The 15,459-nt window shown below is 42.7% G+C and overlaps 1 protein-coding gene across 3 annotated transcripts in view; it reads left to right on the top strand.

The window, feature by feature from the left end:
- TBC1D14 (TBC1 domain family member 14) overlaps positions 1–15,459 on the top strand; it is a 109,708-nt gene that overhangs the window by 60,402 nt on the left and 33,847 nt on the right. For 2 of the 3 annotated variants that reach the window (XM_063107312.1, XM_063107311.1), the window contains exons 4-5: positions 13,497–13,615; positions 15,148–15,230. In XM_063107312.1, coding sequence (XP_062963382.1) covers positions 13,497–13,615; positions 15,148–15,230 — 202 coding nt within the window. Of the gene's footprint in view, positions 1–5,938; positions 6,129–13,496; positions 13,616–15,147; positions 15,231–15,459 lie in introns of those variants that run through there. The other variant, XM_063107313.1, reaches the window with a different exon arrangement.

The raw sequence follows: 15,459 nt of genomic DNA, 5'->3' as shown, positions 1-15,459 counted from the left end.
GACCTCTCATTCCTTATAAGTAATTGGGGAGTTCAAGTAAGTGGGTGTCCTTTTGCCTATAGGACTCTACTGCCCAGGACTCAACTCCAAGGTGCAGTGAGTCTCTGAGTTAAAGGAATGTTTGGTTAAAGAGGGAAAAAGAATTTTATTTAGTATTTAAATCACATTTGAGTGCCTTCTGAGAGCTGGATGTTTTTGCTAATAAAGAATGAATATAAATCAGCCTCCAGACTTTGCCCACAGCCTAGTGGTTGAGGTAGAACCTGGTAGATGTTGTAGCAGAGGGGGACCCTTGGAGAGGTCCACTCTCTTTCTGGAGCTGAAGCTGCTCGCTGGAGGTCTCCTGTGAGTGGAGACATTGAAGGACAAATAAGTGGTTTTGGTTTTTTGTGGGGGAGGGTGGTGTAGGGGAGAGAAAGTAAACTCAGCAGAGGGAACAGAACCTTAGTAACCAGAGACAAACGAGGAGGGGAGGGAGGCCTGGCATTGGGAAATATGACCCCCAGGGACAAACTGGTGACAAACTCAGCAGACTCTACTAAGAAGTAAGCTGATTTGCTACTGTGGTTTATTTGGTTTTGGGTTTAATTTCTTTGTTTTACTTTTTAAATAAAAATTTTTGGCTATAAAAGTTAATAGTTATAGGAAATTTGGAAATCTGATAGAAGAATGTAATTGAATTAAGCATCACCTACATCCTGTCACCCAGACATAACCACTGCTGACATTCTCATTGTGTTCTTTCATTCTTTTTCGTACATCTTATGAAATCATGTCACTTCTCTACTCAAAATCTTCTTAAGGTTTCTTATCACATTTGGGCTAAATGCACATTCATTGCCATGACCTTACAAGGACCACCTGGTCTGACTCCTGCCCAACTTGCCCCCACTTTATTCTGGTCTCACTAGCTTTTTCTCTATCTTTTGGGCATATCTTTTTTATCTTTTTGAGCATAAAAGATACCTTTTTTACCTTTTTGAGCAAGTGAACCCAGTGTGCTAGTTGGGATACAAGAAACCTAGGAATAAGCCTTGGTTAACTCAGAAAGCTTCAGGGGGGAGAAATTTTGTTTTAAATTGAAACAGTTGATTGTACATATCTGTGGGGTACAGAGTTGAATATCAATACCTGTGTGCAATAAGTGATGCTCAAATTAGGATAATTAGTGCAGTCAACATTATACAATGTAATCGTTTTTTGTGTCCCTTTGCTAATTCCTCCTTTACCCTTTTCTCCCCCTTTCCCCCCCTTTCCCACCTCTGGTAACCTCAGTTCTGTTCTCTCCTTTTGAAAGTTCCACTTATTGTTGTGATTGTTGTATCTATATCTTTTCTTCTTTTCCTTTTCTTTTTTTTTAAGCTCCCACTTATGAGTGAGGACATGTGGTATTTCTCTTTCTGTGCCTAGCTTATTTCACTTAACATAATTTTCTCTAAGCTCATCCATGTTGCTGTGAATGACAGGATTTCATTCTTCTTTTTATGGCAGAGTAGTATTCCATTGTGTAAATACACCACATTTTCCTTATCGAGTTGTCTGACAATGGACATTTAGGTTGGTTCCAACTCTTGGCTATTGTAAATAGAGCTGCCATAAACATGGGAGTGCAGGTATCCCTTCGATACGCTGAATTTCATTCCTTTGGGTAAATGCCCAGAAGTGGGATTAATAGATCATATGGCAGTTCTATCTGTAGTTGTTTGAGGAACCTCCATGTTGTTTTCCACCATGGCTGCCCCAATTTACAGTCCCACCAACAGTGTAGGAGGGATCCCCTTTCTTCGCATCCTCACCAGCATTTGTTATTCTGTCTTTTTGATAATGGCCAGTCTAACTGGGGTGAAATGATATCTCATTGTGGTTTTGATTTGCATTTCCCTGATGATTAGTGATGTTGAGCATTTTTTCATGTGTCTGCTGGCCATTTGTATGTATATTTTCCTTTGAGAAGTGCCTATTCAGCTCCTTTGCTGCCTTTTTTTTTTTTTTTTTTTTTAAAGATGACTGGTAAGGGGATCTTAACCCTTGACTTGGTGTTGTCAGCACCACTCTCTCCCAAGTGAGCGAACCGGCCATCCCTATGTATGGATCTGAACCACTGGCCTTCGTGCTATCAGCACTGCACTCTCCCAAGTGAGCCACGGGCCAGCCCTCCTTTGCCCATTTTTTAATAGGGTTATTTGTTTCTTTACTGTTGTTTGAGTTCCTTGTATATTCTGGGGGAAAATTCTTTACATGAGGATTAAGACAGATGTAAAAACTAATGTCAGATGGAGATGGAGAAAAGTCTATTAATTCTGATTGTTGTTTTAAGTTTCAAAATTTAGTAAAAGTCAAACTTATCATTACATGGTACAATGAATAATTAAAACTTTGTAAATGGTGCTCAGTTCTAAACTGAGATAGAAATTATTAAAGTAACTTACAGGTTAGAACCTGCCAGAAGAGAGAAGCAGTGTGTTTTGGTAAGCATCTTTCTCCCATGTTTAACTTAATGAGTCTGTGGACTCCCTGTGTTAGCCCCATTTGGCTCACTTCTAAAGTGTGTGTAGCACTAGGTGTTGGGCTGGGGGCCCAGGTGTTGCTAAGAGGCGTGGAGAGCCTGAGAACCTGCTTCTCTTTAAGAGCTGAGCTTCACAGTGTTTAGTTTCAGTGTTTAGTTTTCTTCCAGCTGCAGGCATAGTTTCCGGAAAATCACCATTAACCCCTCAGGCTGGGTCAGCTGCCTCCTGGGGCTCCCCCGAACCTCAGTGGTTTCTCTGTCATAGCACCAACCACCAGGATAGTGTGGGCAACTCGAAGGCAGGAACCTTGTTCATCTTTATTCCTAGGGCCAAGCACAGTAAGCGCTTGCTGGATGAAAGGAAGGTGGACAAATGACTTCATGTAATGAATGATACACTGATTCCACAGGTACTCAAGTGCCTCCTCTGTGCCCTGCTCAGAGGCTTTCCAGTCTAGCGAGGGAGGGAAATACTAATCACATACTTGTGCAATTGCAAGTTGTGATTAAGTGCTGCGAGAAAACAGGTGATAGGAGAATGACAGGGGCCTTGCTGTAGTTTAGTTGGACAACGGAGTGTTTCTGCGAGAATGGGTGTTTAAGATGAGATCTGAAGGGTCTGTCACCCAGCCTTCTTACTAGTTCTTCCTCTTGTGAAGAAAACTTTCAAACATATGGAAGGGTTCAAAGAATAATTTAACAAACATGCATATATGCTCTACTTAGGTTGAACAATTGTTGACATTTTTCCCTATTCACTTTATTGTGCATCTATTTTCTAAAAATGGAACCATTTGAAAGTAAGTTGAAGATATCATGACATCTGACTCCTAAATACTTCAGCATACAGCTCTCAAGAGTAAAGACATTCTCCTACATAACTACGAAACTGTTACCATAGCCAGGGAATTACCAGCAATTCCACAATAGCATCTGATACCCAGACCATGTACTAATTTCCTCAGTTTTACCAAAACCAGGGTACAGTCAGGTCTGTGTATTGCCCTTAGCTATATGTACCTTTATTCTCTTAATATAAAACAGTTCTACTTTTTTCTCATGAAATGTACCTTTTTAAAAAAAATGACCATGGGTCAAAGATTTATTTAATACTTTGAGGAGACGAGTAAGATGGTAAAACTAATTCTAAGAGCAATTGAAGAACTATTTTTTTTATATATATATATATATATATATGTAGATAGAAGCAATTGAAGAACTATTTTTTATATATATATATATATGTAGATAGATAGATAGATAGATAGATAGATACCTAGATACCTAGTTCCTCAATATATATATATTTTATGACTATATATATGTATATAGGCATAAAAACCAAAAAGAGAATAAGATTGTTAGGTTAGATTTAAACAAACAAGCTGGTGGGGACAATAACACATAATCTTTGGGGTTATCTTCTCTATTGGACATAAATCTACAAGTTAATATGTAATTTCAAATAATAGCTTAGGGACAGTCCCCTAGAGAATCAAATAATCTTTAGACAGAATGTTAAAAAAGCCCAGGTATGAATTGAAAGGACATTCCCTCCCACTCCTGCTTTTGCCTTATATCCAAATTCTGGATAATTTTTCTAAAGTCCTTCCCTAATCCTTCTAGCCAGAATCAGCCTCTCCTCTGTTTATTCTATTACTTTTTTAAGAAGGCTTTGTTGAGGTATGATTAATATACCATAAAATTCACTCTATGTGTTCAGTGATTTTTAATAAATTTATAGTTATGCAATTATCATTGCAATCTAAATATGTATATATATCTTTTCCAAACTCTTTTCCAAAACAGCCATACCATTTTCCATTCCCACCAAGGATTTATGAGAATTCCAGTTTCTCTGCATGCTTGTCACCACTTGTTATTGTCTTTTTCATTTTACCCTGGTGTATGTCATAGGCTTCTTCCGAGTGAAGAAATTAAAAAAAAAAAAAAATATATATATGTATAATATATATGTAAATAAATATATAATATTTTGGTGTGGGGCCGGGGGGTGGATGGCTGGTAAGGGGATCTGAACCCTTGACCTTGTTTTTATAACACCATGTTTTAACCAACTGAGTAACTGACCAGCCCGCAATACAGTTTTAAGAATAGTTTCATCTCCTTAAATTTTAGAATACTTTTTAGTCAGCCAAAAATTTTCCCTCATGCCTATTTGCATTCGATCCCTACTGCTACCTACAGGCAAACCTGAATTTGCTTTCTCTCTAGAGATTTGACTTTTTAAGAAATTTCGTATAAACGGAGTCATGAAATTATCTTTTGTCTGGCATCTTTTGCTGAGCATAATGTTTTTGAGGTTCATCCATGTATTAGCATGTATCAGTGGTTTGTTTCTTTTCATTGCTGTTTCAACGCTGTTATTCATTCCTTAGTTGTTGGACATTTCGATTGTTTTCAGTTTTTGGTCATTATGAATAACGCTGCTATGAATATTTGCTTGCAAGTCTTTTTGTGGACGAATTTCTCTCGGGTAGGTTCCTGGGGTGTGGTAGGTGTATGTTGAATTGTATAAGAAATCGCCAAACTCTTTTCCAAAACGGCTGTACCAGTTTCCATTCCTACCAAGGATTTATGAGAATTCCAGTTTTTCTGCATGCTTGTCATCACTTGTTATTGTCTTTTTCGTTTTTCCCTGGCGGATGTCGTAGGCTTCTAATGAGTGAAGAAGTTTCTGCTAATGAATTGGTAATTCCAAGCTCCAGAAAATCACCTGGAGGGAAGCCTTGAACTTTATAGCCGAGTTAGTTCAGCTCTGGGACAGTGGACCTACGAGCTGACCAGAAATAATTTTGACCCTATGCAGACTTTTAAGCTTTTTTTAAAAAGAAGTTGAGGTATAATTTATGAACAGTGGAATGCTCTGTTACTTTTGATGAATTCATAACAAGATATCATTTCTGTCGTCCCCGCTTCCCAGTCAATCCCCCCAGAAGCAACCACTAGTCTGATTTCTGTCAGTTTATATATTTTTGTGTACCTGGACATTTTAATGTAATCTTACTGTAGAAAACGTACGAGCTGGAGCTGGCCATTTGGCTCAGTGGGAGCGCCGCATTGTAACCCCAAGGTCAAGGGTTTGGATCCCGTACCCACCGCCGCCAGACAAAAAAAAAAGAAAAGAAAGCGTGTGAACCACAGAAGAGTACTAAAAAAGAAAATAGAAAATCGCTCAGAATTACCAGTGTTAGCATTTTTATGTAGTTGCTTTTGTAGCATACATTTCTCCATTCACTCTGCGAATCCCACCAAACAGAACATTGCTGTGTGCGGCTCAGTTCGTGCAGCTCCCATCGTGACACCTGCGCTGCAGCTGTGGCCGGTGCGTGGTCGGCCCGGGGGCGGGGTCTCCAGCGCCGCGGCCCCGCCCCCGCCGCGGAGGGTTCCATGAGCCAGTCCCGACGCGCCGACTCCGAGAGCGCAATCGGCGGCGCTGCATCTGCGCGCGATTGAGCGGACTGCCGCCGCCCCGCCCGGCCGGGTCTGCGGATCTGCCGTCGGTCGCCGCGGTCTGCTGAGCAAGGGACGGAGGCCGGGCGGCCCTCCGCCCGCAGGGCATGGAGCCGCCGGCTGCGCGCCTCTGAGCCCGGCGTTCATGGTGAGTCGACTGTGGGGCCGGCGCCTCCGCCCGTGTGCCTCAGGCCTGTCCCATCCGGGGGCCTGTCCACCCCGGTTGCTGGCCTGAGGCTCCTGCGCGGGCGCGTGTGTGTGCATTTGTGTGTGTGTGTGTGTGTGTGTGTGTGTGCGTGTGTGCGTGTGTGCGTGTGTGCGTGCATACATCACAGGTGTCGGTCGTACCGGGCTGAAGGGTGCTGTGGATATGGGTGGTGCGCGTTTCTCTTCCCCGGCGTTCTTTGTCCGTGCTGCTACATGATTTGCTTCCAGAGTTCAGTTTTAATGGGTTCAGCGAGAGATTTTAAGAGAGAGTACGACCTTCCAGGCGTCATTCTTATCACCCCAAATGCGATTCCTCCTGTTTTCAGAACCGAGCCAGGCCAGGCAGGCGCCTGGTGGCCCGCCTGTGGTGGGAGGGAAGCCTTTGTGTGAGTGGAGCCTGCCCCGGTGCACGGGGCCCAGTGTGCAGTCACAGCCAGCCTTGGTGAGACCCAGTTCAGTTGTAATACATTTCGTTCACTAGTTCACGTATTAACTTTGTGTGTTGATGCTTTGTAAGGAATATGAGATTAAAAGAGGTCGCTTGAGAGTTGCTTCCCCAGATGCCAGCATTCCCAGTAACTTAGAGAATGCTTTCTGGGAGAATACTGCCGGGTAGGTAGATAAAAGAATCCAAGTAGGAGGAGCCTCTCAGTTCTGTGTCTTTAGTTACTGAAAGATCAAGCTTCAGTGGTCATCAGGACTGTCTTTTGGAAGGCTGAGCATTCTTAAGACCTCTACAGGCCACTCTTTTCCAGTTAAAATGGCAAAACAGCTCCCAGATTCTGAAACAACGCCCCTCTCTCCCAAACAGTTGCTTGTTAGAAATAGCGAAGTGTGAAACCAGCTGCAATGTTCCAGGCACTTCAGTCTCATTTAGTCTTCACCACAACTCTGTTAGTACCTTTTAAAGTGAAATACTTTGAAAAGCAATTTTATCGTAAAACAGTGTTTTTCTGGATACCTGCGGTGGCTACATGTTGTAAACTTATTCATTCTCATTTAATCTTCATATTTAGCAGATGAAGACACAGGCTTGGTGGGGTGAAGGAAGGGGCCCAAGGTCACATTCCTGGTGGTGATGGTTCAGACACAGGCCTGCTGTTAGTCCCCAACGATTCTCCTGCAGGCTGCCTGGGTCCTCAGCCAGTGCAGATGTGGTGGCTGTGCTGTCACTGACATCAGTTCACGTCAGTCTTTTAATAGGTACCACATGAGATGGCTTTCCTGTATTGGTAGCTTTATTCCAGATAGGCATCCTAAACCCTCGGGTTATTTTAACAGGCTGATCTTGATACTGTAGACAGTTGAGTCAGGCACTGGAGCATAGTTTTTACTGATGACCCTTTCTCCTAGCTAAAATAGATTCCCAGGAAGCCATGGGCCACTTCCAGGAAGTCAGGGGGCTTCTACTGGCCTTATTTTCGGCATAATTGGCTATCTTTTGTAGCACTCTCCCAGTTCTGTAAGTTGCATCGACCACTCCTTTTGTTTGTATACCAGGAATACATTCCTTTCATTGTTTGAGAATACTGATCTTTTCTTCTCTTAAGACAAATGTCTGTTGAGGTAGGCATTTTTTTTTTCCTTTGTTAATTGACAAATTTTGAACTAATTCAGGAGTCCGAGTGCCCTTCACCTTAGCGCTGTGCAGATCACACAGGTAATGTAGACCAGGCCATTGGATGCTTCTGATGGGCTCCCCACCCCTCACACTCTCTACTTTCTGGTTCTGCACCAGGTCTGGCTCTTCTTCCCTCTCTTGGGGCTTGTCTCACTAGTTCTAGGTAGCTTCTTGTTGACACCATCAAATCTAGAGCAAGACAACTTTTGACTCAGCATCATTCCCCGTTTGAGATGCTTATGTTAACCTACGAGTAAGCCTGCTCATGGTCATCCCTTAGCTGCTGTTTGTGCTGTCAGAATGTCTCTCTCTCATGGCCTCTAGCCCAGATCCTGCCTGTCTTTGTCTGCTCCAATGGCCTCCTTTACGTGAAGCTTCTCTTGAAGCTCATAGCAGGCTGCTTTCTCTTCCTGGCATTTCTTACAGTCTCCCCTGTGTCACAGCTTCGGCCAACATCTTACTGCCCCTACTGAGTGAGCCCTGCAGGGTTGAGGATCTTCTAAAGTGCCAGGCCCCATGTGGTCCCTTCATAACTGAACTTCCTCTTTTCTGCATGGTCCCCTTCCCTCTTCCTCCTGCCTGCTAAATCTGTTCTGCTCATCTGTGTGGAGCTGAGGCCCTGCTCAGGTACCCTGGCTCCCTGCTTTTTTCCCTGAACTTTTGCTGGGCCATCAGATCACACCCAGCACCTTAGCCCCTGGTGCGGTACAGCAGTTTCTGTTTGCTGCTGCCTTGTTTGTGTGGTCTTGTCTTCCCCAGCATGGTTCCTTATAAACCACTCAGGGACTTCGACCTACTATGCTTCTAAATTAGTGGCTTGCGAACTTTATCGAAACTATCGCCAGTTAAGCAATTTGAGACTCAGTACACAGGTATAAACTAGGTGTAGAACTGAAACAAACTGCCCTTATTAGGTGTACTTTATTTTTTGTCATTTCATTAAATAAATGCTTTTGTGATCAATTAAACTGGTTTGCTACTAGAACTTTGGAACATCCTGTTCTAAATTCTTCTAGGATTGTTCAGGATGGACTCTGCAGCAGTCAGTTGAATGGGTGATTTGTTTTGCTGAGTAGGGCTTTTGATGAGAACAGCAATGAGGGACCTTTTTACTGGGTTTCAACCAAGAGACTTCAAAATTTGGTCCCATGCAGAAAAGAAACTTTGGAATGATAAGTCAGACTGACATGGGACTACGCAGATACTTGCCTGGCACACAGAAAAGGCTCAGTGCTTAAATGGACAACCAGCCACTTTACATATATTATCTCATTTAACCATCACAACGGTCTTCTCAGTTGCCCCTATTTTATAGCTGAGGAGACATTTTATAGCTGAGGCTGAGAGACAAGCAAGATGACTTGCCTAAGATCCAGCCAGAACTTAGAACTCAGTCATTTTGCTTCCAAAGCCTTAGCTATTGCTACATCATGTGCTGACTCTAATGTTGACAATTCACAGCTGAGTGTTGTTTTTCCAGGGGTTCCCCCCCCCCCCCCCGCCACGAGCCTTAGAGCAAATAGTCCTCTTTCTTGTTTCTAAAGTCGGTTCGTCTGGCTCAGCGAGCTTACTGTGATACCCCTAGGTAGCCATAAGAGAAGTGGGTCTGGAGCAGCATCTGTAACCATTACTAACACCATTTGGCTTCGGTTTTGAAAAAGCTTTGCCTGGGATTTCAAGTACGGGCATGCCAAGTCTCTTCTATTATTTTATTTTTTAAATCATGCATTGTTCTGTGTGATTAAATTGTAAGTATTTGACCCTGCATCTTCACTAATGCTGTGTACTTAATTTAGTATTACAGGTTTCTGCCATGGTTGAAAGGTTTATTTAGACTGGATAGGAATGATGAAATTATTTCCAATTCATGCCTGCAAGTGGCTTGCATGAATTCAATGGTGAGAAACGTGGCTACTGAACAGAGTGCCTGGCTTCTGATGCCACTTCTCCACCCACCCGCTGGGTGAGTCTGCAGGCCTTCACGTTCCTGTTTGTGACATGGGGATGGTGGCACCTTTTCAGGGCTGGTGTGAAGGTTAAATTGAGTTAACTCAGTATGTGTAGAGCCCATGAAAAGTGATTGGCTCATTAATGGTGGCAGCCGCTGCTGCTGCTTGTGGTTGTTGCTAATAGTGAGAAGCTCTAACTGAAGAGACCTGATATTCTTGGTCATGAGTCAAGGCATCTCCTGCCTTTTACTCCTACTTTTCATATCTGTGCTGCTTGCAGACTCTGCAGGGTTCCTTGATTGTTGTTTGACCCTAGAGCATTTTTTTCCTGCCTTATACAGTTGTTTCAGGTTTGAGGGGTATAAAAAAAAGGTGATGGCATACACCAACAAGGGCTCCCTTTATCGAGCACTCCCTCTGCATCAAAGCCTGTGCTAACTGCTTTTTGAGCATCTCCTCATTTCTTAGAACAGTCCTCTGGTAGGAACTGTTTCCCACTTTGCAGGTGTGGAAATGAACTCAGGGATTACAAATACGTCCTTTGCCTGAGGTTGTAGCTGGTGGTTGGTGGATCAGAATTTGCTCCCAGACCTGTCTGGTTTCAAGGGCTACACCTAACCATATATGCATTTGCATACAGTTCACCTAATAGAGCAGGCTCAGCAGATAAGTAGCACCTTATAGGGTATTTGTTACTAATTTTTGTCAAATGTAGCAACTTCAGAATCCTTCTCAATGTATAGCTTTTGGTAGATTTCCTATAAAATTGAAGATTTTGACATCCAGTTGCTAGATCTGAGGCTTCCTAATGGCTGGTGTCATGTTAACCCACAGCTGTGTGCCTGGCGCATTGAAGGGGCCAGATGTTTAAATCCATGAATGAGTGAGTCTGTTTTCTCAGTTTTTGATAAGTGGAAGTAATTTTAGTGTTTTAATGGAACCATTTTAAGTCAGAGTAAAAACAGTGCTATGACAGCTAACCTTGTACATCCAGATGTACAGAAACTGCCCTTCCCACTTGCTTCGTGGTACACTCCCTTCTTATAGCCTATGTATAATATTGAGGGAAGAATTTTTCCTTTCTCCTTTTCAGAAGCCTCTATAATCCTTTCTGGCTGAGAGAATAATTGCTTGTCAAATAATTTTTACCAGTAACACCCCTCTAGACAGCTAGTGTCAATAAAATTAATTTAACAATTAATCACCACCTCATGACAATGCTTCTCTTGTTATCTGGGATGGTTATTGGAATCTTAGGTTAAATCCATGCTTGTTTGTGTCCTTACTTCCCAACTAGATTATCTTTCCTTAAGGGACAGTCCTGAGAACCTCGGTTTGTAATATGCAACAAGAAAATACTGTTTTCTGATTTTGTGAAGAGAGAAGGGTACACACACACATTATTTCAGAAGCACCAACTTGCTTGGCTCTCCTGAACTCTTCTGGCTGGGTGTTTGGAATGTGGGTCACCAGGTGTGACTAAGCTTTTGTGGTTGCAGTCCATGGAACTAACTGGTGACCCAGTGGTGTGGCAGCTGCTCTTAGGCTCCGGGGCATGGCCAAATTATTTAGGTAGCAGTTTGCAGTGATGGCTTCCTGGTAGCCATTGTAATAAACTGTTAAAATTTACAGTGCTCAGAAGACAGAAAATACGCCTCTTACCTGAGAACAGCACGGGAGACATGAGACATGTTTGTGGGCCCTTATATAGGGGCTCCACTGATGAAGAGATTTTTTAGTAGCCTACCACCAGCAAGGGAAGTGCAGTCCTCATGTCACAGAGTGATGGCCTCAACTGCAGAGCTATAGAACCCCTTTAGTTGGCAGGTTTTCTTTTTTATTTATTTATATTTTAATTTTTATTGAACCAAAATTGATCATACATATTTTTGGGGTTCAACATTGAGATATGTTGATCAGATCAATATTACTAGTATATATTGTTACAAATCTTGATTATTCTTTATGCCCCTTGTCCAGTCTCTCCCCATCCCCCTCACCCCCCTCTAATTACCCTAGACTTCTTCTCTCCTTCTGAAAGAATAATGGTTACTTTGTTGATTTGTTGCCTAGATGATATGTCCGATGCTGAGAGGTGTGATCAAGTCCCTCAATATTATGATAGAGCAGATGCTTCTTCTGTCACTCTGACATGGGCCTTGTGGAGAGAGACATCCCCTTCTTTTCTTTATCTCTGCTGGTGACTCTCCTTGTGTCAAATGCACTCCAGTGGCTGGCAGACCATCTGCGTGGTAGTTGTGGCATCTAGCCTCTTTCGTGGCAGCCATGGTTATTGTGGTGGCTGTGGTGGGCCACACACATGGAGGTGATGTTTTTGGCATGCTCCTTGGAGCTGGTGGTGTGCCAGGTTGTTGGAAGGGGGTCCAGGTCTGGCTCTATACCTCAGATACCTGAGCGGGCCCTGAGGCACTGGCGCAGTGTGCCTGGTTGTGGGAGGGGGGACTGGTCGCATTCTCCATGCCTCAGGTCCCCAGGTGGGGCCCTGAGGAGCTGGTGGTGTGAGTGGTTGTGGGAGGGGGTCTGGTTCCTGGCTCCATATCTCAGGTCCCCTGGCGGATCCCAAGGCACTGGTGGTATGCCTTGGCTGGAACTAATCTTTTGTCCTTTACTTACTTCTAAAACAGGGGAACTTCCTGTGGGAACCAATGCTGAGCTCTGTGGTTGAGCTAAATTGCTGCTTTGCTGCTTTTTCCCTATGGAAGGTTTTTTGTGCAGCTCAGGGTTTAATGGTTGACCTTTTAGGTACTTCAGCTCTCCAGAGACCTGATGCACCTGGGTTGTATAGAAACTCTGATCTGGGCCTGAGTTTTTTCATCAAACTGCACCACATGCAATTCTATATTTCTGATCACTCTCCTCTGAGTGGTCCTGTGGTGATTGGGGGGCAGATCGGCTGTCCGTGCTGTGTCCCAGTGTTCTCCTGGTGGACAGGCCCTGCACCGGTCCCTTGTGATAACTCACCAACCTCTGAATGGTTCCCCCTTTTCAGCTGTTCTGGCTCCTTGCTCCTGTGTGGGTCCACGGGAACCCTATTAGTGGTCTTGCTGTCCTGGGGGTCACCAAGGCCCTCTTCTTCCCTGCCACCTCCAAGTAACTCTATCCAAAGGACACCGCTGCAGCTGTGCACAGTTCCTGCTCCATGCACTCAGCAGTTCCAGCCTTAAAGTGGCCATGGCCCGAAATGCCCCAAGCAGTTTTTTCTTTCTCTCATCATGCCTTCATGAACTCTGTAGACCTCTCCTCCTCTTCCCCTGAGCTCCATTGGCCCCATCTGGGCTGATGTTACAATTTTATAGTTGTAAGTTGGTTGATTTGTGGGAGAGAGTGACACTGGGGACCATCTATTCCACCATCTTGACTGGAACCCTTTAGTTGGCAGGTTTTCATTCTTTTTTTTTTTTTTTTTTTTTAAGATGACTGGTAAGGGGATCTTAACCCTTGACTTGGTGTTGTGAGCACCACGCTCAGCCAGTGAGCCAACCGGCCATCCGTATATGGGATCCGAACCCGGGGCCTTGGTGTTATCAGCACCGCACTCTCCCGAGTGAGCCACGGGCCGGCCCGGCAGGTTTTCATTCTGAGCAGGGAAGATTTTTAGTGTGTTATCCTCAAAATTGACTTAAAGGACTTTTATTACAAAACAGCTTCTTGCTTTCAGAAGGACTTCATAGTATTAGAATTGCTCTGGCCAGAGTTATCCCTGGTTTCTTTGTCCTAGGAATATGAAGACAAGGCTGGAAGACCTAGCAAGCCACCCTCTCCAAAACAGAATGTGAGGAAGAATCTTGATTTTGAACCACTCTCCACCACTGCACTCATCCTTGAAGACAGACCAGCGTGAGTCTTAAAAAGAATCTGTAGAGTGTCTGCTTTAGTGGATAAATACAACTTGCTAATCACCTTTTCATTAGAAAAGAACTATGGTCAGAAGAGGGAAGAAGAGTAGGCTATTATCACTTATTATTTTCTATATTAACATGTGTTCTATAAAGATATTAAATTACTAATCTGGAAAACTGTCCTTTAGCACAGAAGTTTTGACCAGGATTTTCCATTTAAGTGATTTTTCTTTTTAATTTGACATTTTAAAACACTAGGTATTATAAATGATAGACTGGTTAATAACTGCAAGAAACACTGGAAAGTGTACTCTAAAGTGGGTGTTTTGGAGGTGCCTTGGCATTGTAAAACAATTCCTGGACCATCCTGCTGGGTTTTTTGGGATCTGCATTAAGTAGGCTATGCGTGATCTTAGGCAGGTCCCCACCTCTCTTTGGGCCTGTGTTTTCCAGGTATGTGATAAGGAGTTCGTGTATGGAGACCATAGTGGAGTACAAATGATTGCTTACCTATTTTTAAGTGTTGAGTTTCCATAGAACATTGTGTTTGAGTAGAAGGTCCCCTGCTTAATAAAAGAAAAATTTTTAAAAAAGAAGGTTGTAAAACATTGGGCTAGTTAATCCTTAAGACCCTTGTCACCTCTGAAATTTTAAATTGGTGAAATCTAAAGAAGAAATGTATCTTCTACTGTTAAGTCTTGGTCCTTGAAAATTGAGGATGTGTGGAGAAGAAAACCGTGAAGTGGAGGATTGAAGAATTAGAGACCATTGGTAAAAGCCACTACACTATGAAGACCAGTCCTTTTAATGCTCTGAAACATGAACTGGGAGGCTTGCCACATTTTTCTGCAGCAAATGACAGTTGTTCATGTGTCCCAGGGAATGTGGGCAATATTGTATGAGGGGCATGAGCAGCCAGACCTGTTGCCTCCCATTAATTAATGTGCCTGCAAATGTATAAGCACATTCCTGAGAGCGTGCACTTTATTTTTTAAAATAGGATTTGAAGGAGCATAGTACTTTTTAGATGCTTAGAACTGTGGTATGCATATTTGTGTGTGTGTGTGTGTGTGTGTGTGTGTGTGTGTGTGTGTGTGTGTATGTGTATATAAAATGAAACACATAGCTAATATAAAACTTGCACACTTAAAAAAACTGGCCAGAAAATGTATTCATACATATATGTAATATATGCTGTTAGGGCACCCTAATAAGGATAACTGTTGACAATTATTAGTTTATTGTGGTCTAATCAAAGTTTCTTTGGAGGATGGGGTAAAAAAATACCAAAAGATTAAATGTTTATCTCTGTTGCAATTATGGGTAATTATTTTCTTCTTTCTACTAATGTTTATAATTCAGTTGTTTTATAGTGAGCTTATTTTACTTTTGTAAGAAATATTTTTTGTGAAAGAACTGTGTAATCTTAAAAAAATTTAGTTTTGGTCTTTGAGCTTTACATTTTTTAGTAAATAATCTAAGGCTTTTATTTGATATTTACAATGGTGAAAAACCATTTATTTCCTCAAGAAATCTCCCAGCGAAACCAGCTGAAGAGGCTCAGAAGCATAGGCAGCAATATGAAGAGATGGTGGTTCAGGCCAAAAAACGAGGTAATAATGGATTCATATGAGTTTGGTTACATAGGCAGCCTGAGATCCTGTGTCTTTCTGAATATTTTCTTCTTACCTTTTGAAGCCCTAGAACTTGAACTTTGCCAAATGCTTTGATATTTTCAAATTTATAATTTTCTACCCAAAATGCATGCATCTACTATCCATTCCTGGTAGCTTTACTCAATATAATAATACTTTGAACTTACATGAGACAAAAGAAGACTGT

The sequence above is a fragment of the Cynocephalus volans genome, chromosome 9 (genome assembly GCF_027409185.1).
Source record: "Cynocephalus volans isolate mCynVol1 chromosome 9, mCynVol1.pri, whole genome shotgun sequence".
Taxonomy (NCBI): domain Eukaryota; kingdom Metazoa; phylum Chordata; class Mammalia; order Dermoptera; family Cynocephalidae; genus Cynocephalus; species Cynocephalus volans.
The sequence above is the reverse complement of the archived record's forward strand: the minus strand, read 5'-3'. Positions and strand labels throughout refer to the sequence as shown.